Source organism: Populus alba, chromosome 11 (assembly GCF_005239225.2).
Source record: "Populus alba chromosome 11, ASM523922v2, whole genome shotgun sequence".
In the NCBI taxonomy this organism is placed as follows: domain Eukaryota; kingdom Viridiplantae; phylum Streptophyta; class Magnoliopsida; order Malpighiales; family Salicaceae; genus Populus; species Populus alba.
The window spans coordinates 20727035-20737884 of NC_133294.1; the positions used below are offsets into that span (position 1 = coordinate 20727035).

The following is a 10850-nucleotide window of genomic DNA, read 5'->3' on the forward strand; positions in this document are numbered from 1 at the left end:
CATAAAAAAATTAACTAAATCACCTAACTATTTTAATTCTAAGGATAAATTGAGAATGTATAATAACAAGTTATCCACATATGAATGGTAAAACATGCATTTGCCTAAAGTAAATACCATTTATCATGTTTATACGATGACTTTGCACTAAAGGTTCATTAATTTGCCTTTCTCTATTGAAGGATTAGCATTCTTTATTTTTTCTAAGTCTTCTTTTCCGAACAAATAAATAAAGTCTAGGTGATAACATATAATCTCTAGGCTCGATCATAGGTTGAGTCTATGTATATATATATAGACGTGGTGAACTGTTAAATTCATCAACAATTTTATTAAAAATAAATAGATTAAATTGTTAAAATTAAAAATTAATAATCTTATTTTAAACATGGGTTGACCTTCAAACCTGCAGAATAAAATCAGCATTCATCATTTCTATTTCAATAAAAAAACAGGCAAGAGAGATTATGAGATACTCTGGAAATTATATACTCAATTGCATGTAAAAAACCCTATTAAGTTAATAAATTAAAACCTCTCTTTTATTACATGTGAGTTTTAAATAATTGTCATTATGAATGATGGGTTATACTTTTTATTTTAATGAAATATTAAAACACATGGAATACCTAATGAACTCTTCAATGATAACTCATATTAAAATAATTTATAGCCAATAAAAATAATATAGAAAGTGTAAATTAAAATCTTATAATATATGATTTAAAAAGCATTTTATTTTTTAAATAATTTTTTTTAAAAATCTGTCTAATAATCTACGAATCTTATTCTTTCATACAAGGTCTCACCAATAAACATCTTAGCTTGATTTAAATAAAACAATCAATTACATGAGTAATTATAATTTAGTAATTTTATAAAATGAATAGTTTAAATTTTTAAAAAAATGTAGTTTATATGGTTGTTATATAATGTAAAAGGACCACCTCTCATTATACTCAACCAATACAAAAAAATTGAAAGAAAGAAAAAATTAAAGTTTTGCCATTGACACTTTATCTATTAATTCGTTTCATGTAATTCAGAAGGTAGGTTCCAACTAATTCAGGGTCTTCTCACGTTCTCAAGAAGACCCTTCTTAACCGTCTAAACTCCGACGTCACATTGACGCACCAAAGCCAGGCCTATAAATACCCCGATATTTGGCGCCCAAAACATTCCGAGTCGTCTAACTGAAAACTCCAAAACTTAAGAGACCGAGCGAGAGAGATTGAGAGATTCAATAACAATTTCTAGGGCTTACCCGTACATGCAATCGGTTATCGATTTCAAGATGCAGAAATTAGGGTTTCCAAGCATGAAGACTCTGGATCAGTTCAAATCGCTATCAGGATCCGCAAAGAACTTCTCATTCAATTCGCGGCCATCAACGGACTCGACTGCATCGGGAAGTTTCGCTAATTTGAAGATCACTGCAGGTTCTGATTGAAGGTTTTTGTTGATTTTTAGTTCTCTTAGAGAAATAACCTTAACATTTGCGATGATTTCTGTTTTGGATTTGTTTGTTTGCAGAGAAATTGGTCAAAGAACAGGCTTCTGTCAAAACAGATCTCGGGATGGCGGTACCCGGATCTCTCTCTTTATGTGTTAATTATATGTACAAGTAGATGCACTTACGTACATTGATGTGTACTGGCTTGAACACACATGCTTCATTGTTGATATATGCATGTTTTCTATGATATACACGCATCTCTCTGCGATAATTGCTTATACGAGGAAACGTTTTAATATCTTCAACATAACCTTCTAATTTAATATAAATTACCGTTGTTTTATCAAAATTAGGTATAGTTATTCTGTCCACTCGATGACAATTAAGGTTAGCGCATATTAAATACAACTTTATTTTTTGTGGAAAGCGTACTGAAATAAATTAATTACACTGAACTGGATGCGGATTTTGATGGAGAATTCTCATTATATAGAACACCAAGCTGAAGAAATCAATGGAGCATATCCATGTGTTGGAGGATAAGTTGCAAAACGCGTTTAATGAGAATGCAAAGCTTAAAGTAAAGCAGAAAGAGGATGAGAAGCTGTGGAAAGGATTGGAATCAAAATTTTCTTCAACAAAGACTCTGTGTGATCAATTGACAGAGACCTTACAACACTTAGCCGGTCAGGTTCAGGATGGTAGGTATTTCTATAAGTAAGAGGTCTTCAAATTCTGTATAGTTTTTGTCGTTAATGGTGACAGTTGCCTTTAACCTGCTTCCACAGCTGAAAAGGATAAGGAGTTTTTTGAAGGCAAACTGTCTGCAAGCTCAAATGGCATTGACTATTTGAACCAACAACTGAATGATTTATCTGTGAAATTAGGCTCTGCGGAGGAAACTATTAGAACTCGTGAGTGGTTTACAATTTTATCATTTTCCACAAACAGCTTTCCAGTTTCCAAGATGAGGATTGTTTCAGTGCGTGTGTATGGTGTGTTTGCTGCCACTATTAGCAAACAGGACCTTACTGTTGATTTTCTGATAAAGCATCGCAAGGCTGGGTTTGCTTGGCACTACAATTCGTGATTCATAATGTTCTTGAATCTTGTATGTAGGTGAAAGGGAACTGCAGGAACTTGAAATCAAAAAGGAGGAAAGAAATAAGATCTACATAGAAGAACTACGCCAAAATACCAGTCTGATAGAAGAAAAAGGTACATGATGTTAAAACAGGCTGATCATTTTCTGGACTTGCTATTTACACCCTTCAACAATTAACTCTTCAAGCACATGAATTTACAAACAACATTGATTGTGGAACAATTTTTTCTCTGATATGTTTATTTCCCAAAGAGGAAAAGAAAAGTGGAAGGTCATGCTTCAAACACCTTTTAATCACATACAATGTGGTTCAGCCACACCTTAATGAGTAGGAAGGTGCTTATCGGGCACACATCTCATTTTCCATTTGTCTATCGAATTAGGAAATTGCTACTAGTCACATAGAAGATAATGTTGCGTTCGCATTATGTTATCTTCATTTTCATTATCTTCCATGGTGTATTTTTTTTTTTTAAAATTTGGACATGCTTACTTACTTGGATTGCCTTAAGACCATTGTTATCATTGTTCCTGATTAGTCACTTAGGTGGGAAAAGAAAACATGAAATTACTGTTAGTGATCTCGGGGTTGAGTTCCTTTTCAACAATGTGGATTTTCTTTTAGTGGTTAGAACTCGCTTTCAGTTTTGGTATAATTGTTGATGTATGGATCTTTGAACTCACTCTAATCAACATCGTGGGGTTCTTTTCTGAATTTAATTTGTTTCTTTTAGGGCTGAAATTAGAGCAGTGAAATGTTTATTGTTTCATTTGTTTCTTGGCATAAACTGTTTCATGAATTCCATTGTATATAAATTCTTTTCTCGTACCTTTAGAAGCTTCTCAGTTTGGTATTGGCAACTATACCCCATATCTTCTTGAGTGATCTTATATTACATTATCTGATGCGTTTGCTTGCCCTGGAGTTGCAATGCTAGTAGTGATATGAGCCTCTATAGCATTTTGGGTATTCCTAGTGATGCAAACTCCGCCCACATTGGGATTTTCAGAATTTCTGCTACTTCTAGTGAGCATGTATCTCTTTATATAGTTCATAAAATATCTTAAAATGACAACAAAAAATAAGAGGAGAAATACCTAGCTCATAAAGTATTATGTATTGAGACCACGTTGCCTATGATCCATAATGTAATGGCTCATATCAAATTCTGCAGATGTTGAAAAGTGCATCTCATACATGTATGCTGATTGACTTTTAGTTTTAGGAGCTGTGTCCTACCTCAGTCTCAGATTCTGTGCATTGCTTGTAAAGGCGTTCTTCTTCCTTTTCTTTTGTTTTGCATGCAGATGCCATGCTAAAGAAGTTTGAAACAACTGTAGCAGCTAATAGATTGGCCACGGAGGACCTAAACTCAAAATTGGAAGAGATGAACCATGAATTGAGACTGAAAGGAGACAAAATTAATAGTTTAATGACCACTCAAGAGAACTTGGCAAAAGAAAAGAGTGACCACGAATCGAGAAGCAATGATTTTGCTAACAGATTGGCCATATCACTCCAAGAGATTAAAAACCTAGAAGGTTTTCTTCATGTACTGGCTGCACAATTGGTTGAGTTGGATAAACAAAGTTTGACTTTTACCACCAACTTTGATCAGCTAAACTCTCTCTATGATAGTTGCTTTAAGTTGGCTCAACAGGAGAGAGAACTTGCTGTGAAGCATGTCCAAAGGCAGTATGATCAGCTCCATGACCAGTCTTTGTCTGTAAAGTCAGAAAAAGACGCCATGAAATTGGTAAACAAGGAGTTAAATGATAAGATCATTGAACTTCAGAAATCCCAAGAGTCTATTATGGCACAGCTTTCAGAAGAAAGTCAGTCAGCAAAAGAAAGAATTCAAAGTTTGGAGTCTGAAGCTGAAATGCTGATGTCAAAGAAGAAGGAAACGGAGATGTTGGTTTCAAAATTAGAGGAGAAAATTGACACCTTGTCAGAAGGATCGAGGTCATCTGAGAATAAAATGGTTTGTGACTTTTTCTATTGCGTCCTCTCTTTTAGGTCATGTCTGAGCATGCACTTTTAATACTCCATCCTTTTCTTCTATCTTGCAGCAAGATTTGTTGTTGAAAATTTCAGCATTAGAAATTGAAAACAAAGACAATGCAGAGAGGTTACAGGATGAAATACAGAGAAAAGAAGAAGAAATAGACTCTTTGCGAAAGGAAAGTGAGAAACATGAGCAACATCTAGATTCATTGGAGAAACAGGTTTGCCAGCTCCATAGTGTCTTAGAGGAGAAGGAACAGCTTATTGTTCAAAATAAGGAAAGAGAAAAGAAGTTGGGAGATCAAATCACTGAGGTCTGAACGAAGTTAAAACCTTTTGGATTCTGGCAACTTTCAAATGTTTCTGAGGTTTTGTATATTGTGGCAGAATCAGGCATTGATGACTGCTGCTGAAAGCAAACTTACGAAAGCAAAGAAGCAGCATGATATGATGCTGGAGAGCAAACAATTGGAGCTATCAAGACATTTGAAAGAAATATCTCAGAGAAATGATGAGGTGCTATCATTTATCACTACCTTTTATGAATCCTCAATGAGTTGTGCAGTACTTTCCCATTGAAGCTGATTTCTACAGGCTATTAATAACATTCGGAAGAAGTATGAAATGGAAAAGCTAGAGATTGTTAACATGGAAAAAGAAAAGGTTTGCCCATCCTATAATTCCCCTACATGCTAGGCCATTAAACGTGGGATTCACGGGTTTGGTCTTTCAGGCAGACAAAATCGTATTAGAAATGGAAAGAAAATGCGACCAAAAGCTTGTCCAATGCAAAGAAGAATCAAGGAGGCAGATGATGTGCGTTCAGGGGGAACATGCGGCTCTGGTATGCACCAGAAAGTATTGCAAACTTAAAATTGAATTTAATCATTCTACTGAATTTGAGGCATACAAGGACCTAATTATTATTTTTTTTTTTAAATTGGATCATGTTTACAATTGCATTAATTCTTATTATTTGCACACTTATTACAAAAATACACAAAAAAATCTTTCTGGAGTGTGACTGATCCTTATTTCTTTTTTAATTACCTGGAACCTGTAGACTAAGAGATAAAGTGAAGTTCTGCAGTCTGCAAATTGACCATTTTATCCGTTATGTGTATTATAAAAATTTTGTGCATCGCTATTAATCTCGAGGACTGTTAGCTGTATTATAACTCACATATGCTGGCAAATGGCAATTTCCTAGAAGATATAAAATTAACTATATAACTATAAAAGAGAGGAATTTAGAAAAGCAGTTTTGTCATGCTACCAAATTGCCATTGAATAATTTATTTATGGAACTGATTTCTGAGTAACATTTTTGTAAGTTTCTAACAGTATTTGCTACATTAACTGATCTTTACTTGACAATTAGAGCCTTTATTTTTCTATGTTTTGTTACAGTTGCTGATCAATTTACATTCTGCTCATTGTATAGGTCTTAGGCATTCAGCAGGAGCGTGATAGAAAGGAGATCAGTCTTAAAGCTACTCACAGTGAAGAACTAAAGTGTGCCCAACTTCAAGCTGAAAATGAACTGAGAGAGGTATTTGTAGCTAGCAATTATTCTGTTAAACGTGCAGAAATGAGTGCGCTGGTTTCTGATAGTTTATTCACTTGCCCAGAAAATAATAGAAGTTGGGAATGAACATGAAGTTCAAATGAAAGCTTTGAGGTGCCAGCATGAAGATGAGTGCGGGAAGCTTCAGGAGGAGCTGGATCTCCAAAAGTCAAAGGTGTGCATCTCTAAAGTTCTATATCATATTACATTATCTGAGCTGCAAATGTAGCTTGATTATAGTACATTGCAGGAAGACAGGCAGAGGGCTTTGTTGCATTTGCAGTGGAAAGTGATGAGTGACAAGCCACAAGAAGACCCAGAAGTGAATTCAAAAAAGGTTGGCTTTCTCCCCTTGCACATGTAGGGCGGGAATACCTGGATGTTAAGATGCTAATATTTTTAGTTATGAAGGAATTCCCATTGATGGTCTCTTTTCCAATGAAAATGTGTCACATCATTCGCAATATATTGCAATGCTACTCATGATCTCACTATGAAATAAATCCTTGCTGATTTTTATATCTGACTTCTGACTGTCAGTGCATAAGTTCAGAAGTTAAGGTTTTTTTTTACTTCTAGTCCCGACATAGTTCATTGAAGTATTCTTCTAAAGTCATGTCCTAGCCCCATTCCAGACTGGTGAAATTTCAGCTGTATAATATTTTATCTTTGTATGCGTACAGAATTTCTTATTTCATGACTTCACACTGGCAAATAAAATGTCTTTCATGTCTTCAAGTATCATCTAGATTGAATCCTAAAGCAGTTTTTTTGCTGCATTACCTAAATATATTACTCATTCTCTTACATGAAGTAAATATTATGTGCTTCATGGCAATGTATATTATATCATTTTCCTTTCATTCTGCATATGGAATTTGCATCTTTTATCCATAGACAACTAGTGAATGTGCAAGATCACTAAACATGACCAAATTGATGACATTATTATGTAGAAGGAATATTCTGTTTCATCTGTTAAGATGAGAGGTCCTGGTGGTGCTAAAAGAAGCCACAATTCTCTGGGAAGTTTACAGAATGAAAAGAAGGTACCAGAGAGCAAAGGATCGTTTTTCTTCCATTCAGAGAAATCTCTGCTGTAAAATTTTTCACTCTATTTGTTTTCCTGTAATATTTATAGGATTCACTTTGCCTGAAAGCTACACAAACTCCAGTGACAAAGTTATTGAAGAAAGTAGAGACTCCGAACTCAGGAAGTGTGATGGTTATTCCTAAGCATCATAAGAAGGTGAGATACTTCTATACATGGTTATTTTGTTGTACAAAAAAATGGGATGACCTCAGACTGAAGCTGCAATTTTTTTGTTATCGTGTCTCGTCTATATTTTAGAAAGTGGTTTTCCATCATCCTTCCCCTTCCTTTTTGGACTTTATTGCATGGCAGGTAACTCGCCATGAATATGAAGTTGAAACCAACAATGGACGAACAATCACTAAACGCAGAAAGACAAAAAGTACAGTCATGTTTGAGGTATGCACAAAGTCTTTGTGTGCCCTCTTACACCCGCTGTGTATGCACAAACGAAGTTAAAAAGGACATCGGCTGCTTGCTAGTATTGAAGGGCCTCCATGTTTACTGTGCTTAATGCTGGTTTTCCTTGTGTTGTTGCATCAGGACCCAAGAAAACATGAGAGGACAAGGACAAATACTCCAAAGGCCAGAACTCCAAGAAGTGTTGCCAAGGTAACCTAAAGACATATTTCCAAAATCTTGATTTTTCAACTTTCTTTTCCTTTTTGCCAACTTCTCCTTTTAAGCATAACTACATAGAAATATCACTTTTTAGTTTGGTACTGCAAAGGTTTACCACAAATCGGATGAACCATTAGTTGATTAATCAGTGACATTGTTCACCTCTCCATCTTATAAGGAGGCCGAATGAGCAACCCCATGTGGGCAGCCATATTGGAGTTAAGTTTTCTTTTTTGTTCATTTGCTTCATCCTATTTGCTTTTTTAGAGCATGGGTAAGTTTTATTGCCTGATTTGGAATGGTGTTTCGACTTCCATTCAGCTCCACAATGGTTCCTGCTGTAAACCTCCATATGCTAAGAAAGTCCTACCACCAATTATACCGAGTATCAATTCGTTTTGTATGTGTTGTATTTTCCTCGTATGCCAATACCACGCTATTGATATCGGAATGATAAAAACTAGAAGGTTAAAAAGAAAGGAACCCTGGAAGCATGAACAATGTAGGCGAAGTTTTGGCAAACTACAATTTTATGGCAGTCGGCAATGCACAAGGACATGTTTGGTTGTTTAAACTAAGTTTTAGTACTGATTCCTTGGTGCTTATTTTTAATTGTTAAAAAACATTTTTAACTGTTTAAAAACATTTTTAACGCAGGGACTTAAGGGAGGGGATCGGTCACATCCATCAACCATTGGCGATTTGTTTATGGAAGGGTCTCTGAATCCTTATGCAGATGATCCATATGCATTTGGTTAGAGGTAGTTTTCTGATTCTGAACATCTAATTTTCAGTTGGCATAATCCCATTAATAAGTCTTTTCCCTTCCCGTGTCAATGTGTCTTGGCAAATTGGAAACTCACCATGTTGAGAATGCTAATTTCCCGATGAAATCTTTGCATCCGAATTAGATGGTGTTTGCAAGTGGCACAGTTTCCTGTAAAACTAGGCAGACAGAGAACAGGGAGCTTTTTTTGGGGTAAGAATGACAAAAATGAAAATGGAAGTGAAAGTTTAATGACCAGACAAACGATTGGCTGCAACTTGCAAGGCAGTCGTAAGAAAAGAAGATTGCCAAATAACTTGGGGGCAAACCTTTTCCTCTGTAATATGCCTCACTAGGCAGGTCAAGATATATGTTTCACGTGCTTTTGTCTCAATTTGGAAGCAATCCTTGCTGCAGATGTTTTGAAGGTTAAGGGACTGGACAAAAGTTCACAGAACAACATACACAGGTATGGAGCCTGAAAGCATTCTTCGATTCTCCGTCAGAGAACACTTTTTGAGAACAACTTTGCTGATAACAAAATAGCCTGATAACGTGAGAGGAAGTATCCGAGCTTCTACGGGTTCTGTTGTCTAATTTTCAATGCTGGGCCAATATGCTTAAAACTGTTCTAATTGAACGCAGCTAGTTGTGAAGGACAGTAAAACTTCTGTTTAGAACATGGGATACACTCATGACAGTAAATTGGTATCACTCCTACGTAAGTGTTGCGTACATAATTACATTGGTGCAGTGTGATAAGACGTTGAATTTTTGAACTTGGATCATTTCATTTCTTTAAATCCGTGCGCTCAGTTGCTTGAGCTCACAAGTACGATATATGAATGAGTGGACTGGATTGTTTGAGGCCTTTGCCTTGTAACTGTTGGGTGGAACCAGCCGGAACCAGGTTCGAAACTCAGTATTTAGAGATTTAAAAGTACCCTACCGTGTTTGAAAAAAAAAAGTTTTAAAAAATTATTTTTAATTAGTTTATTAAAAAAAAAAATGTTTAATTAAAACTTTCAACAAAATTATTATTGATTAAAAAACAGTTCATATGTATTTAGTTAAAATGTTTTTACAAGTGTTTTTGCTAATAAAATTATCAAAAAAAGGCATGTTAACAATTTTATATTTGTAAATGATATTAGGGTGCATTGTAATTTTTATATATTATTAAAGAAATATGATATTATTGTATAGTGGTAAGTTGCATAATTGAATCGTTTTACTCCTTTGTTGTTCTTGATGTTGAAAATTTTGTAAGTAATATCTTTATATGAATCTAAATATCCTTGTTTATTTGGATACTCAACATCAATTTATGTATAACATGGACCTAAATGTACATACCAGCTTTTCACTTAAAAAAAAGCTTTTTATTTAATTTTGTATTTTAAAAATATATTTTTTAAAAAAATTAATTTTTTTATTTTTTTTTTTAAAATAATATTTTTTTTATTTTCAGATTATTTTAATATATTGATATCAAAAATAATTTTTTAAAATAAAAAATATTATTTTAATATATTTCTAAATAATACTACTACATTTTTCAATACACCTCACACCTTTCCATTTCCATGGAACCCACTTGTAATCTGTGCGTCAATTTGTAACCAAACAATGAAAAATTATGGTTGATAAAAACGCAGCAATCACCGCTTCAAACATATTTTAATATGTATATTTGATTTAGAGTAGCTTTTGCAATTACAGTTTTAATAAAAATAGTTTTTTTTTTTAAAATATTTTTAATTATAGTTTTTTAAAAATATATTTAATTAAAATTAGTGTAAAATTAATTTTGCAAGCAAAATAAATAAAAAGAAGATATCCATGAGTAAAAATATGTTATTTTAATTTTTACAAAATTAAAATTTGAAAAACAATTATATATTATAAAAAACAAAAAGTTTATTTGAGCAATCGAAAAGTTTCTCTGTGATTAAGCAAAAATTACACAACGGTACCTAAAAAGCCTTGATTTCTGATCTTCAGGTTGAACTTGGATTGAACAAATCCACCTTCGCATAACACCCCATCTCCCCTCATCAGTATCCAAGTAACAGCTTTCAATGCTTCGTTTGCTATTATATTCGTGTGCTGTATGTGTTGTCCTCTCCGCTCTCTTGGTTCCAAAGTGACTATTTTCTATTTTCTTGCATCTGCTGCGTCGACTATAAGCTATGGTAGCTAAAATCCGTCCTTTCTTCAAAAACAGAGACTAT

The 10850-nt window shown here is 34.1% G+C and overlaps 1 protein-coding gene across 3 annotated transcripts; it reads left to right on the forward strand.

Moving 5' to 3' along the window:
• Nucleotides 1-1082: 1082 nt before the first annotated feature.
• On the forward strand, nucleotides 1083-9456 carry LOC118031635 (synaptonemal complex protein 1). Of its 3 annotated transcripts, none has more exons than XM_035036119.2 (19): nucleotides 1083-1439; nucleotides 1534-1583; nucleotides 1950-2157; nucleotides 2245-2370; nucleotides 2576-2674; nucleotides 3870-4546; nucleotides 4635-4883; nucleotides 4957-5085; nucleotides 5164-5232; nucleotides 5303-5413; nucleotides 6014-6121; nucleotides 6201-6311; nucleotides 6387-6473; nucleotides 7093-7185; nucleotides 7278-7385; nucleotides 7542-7628; nucleotides 7773-7841; nucleotides 8508-8611; nucleotides 8762-9456. In XM_035036119.2, the coding sequence occupies exons 1-18, from the start codon at nucleotides 1271-1273 to the stop codon at nucleotides 8607-8609; spliced, it is 2652 nt and encodes an 883-aa protein (XP_034892010.1). In that variant the 5' UTR covers nucleotides 1083-1270; the 3' UTR covers nucleotides 8610-8611; nucleotides 8762-9456. The 3 variants fall into 3 exon arrangements, with proteins under 3 accessions (XP_034892010.1, XP_034892009.1, XP_073268531.1); XM_035036118.2 differs by having other exon boundaries at nucleotides 9034-9456; XM_073412430.1 differs by having other exon boundaries at nucleotides 8508-9456.
• Nucleotides 9457-10850: the final 1394 nt, after the last annotated feature.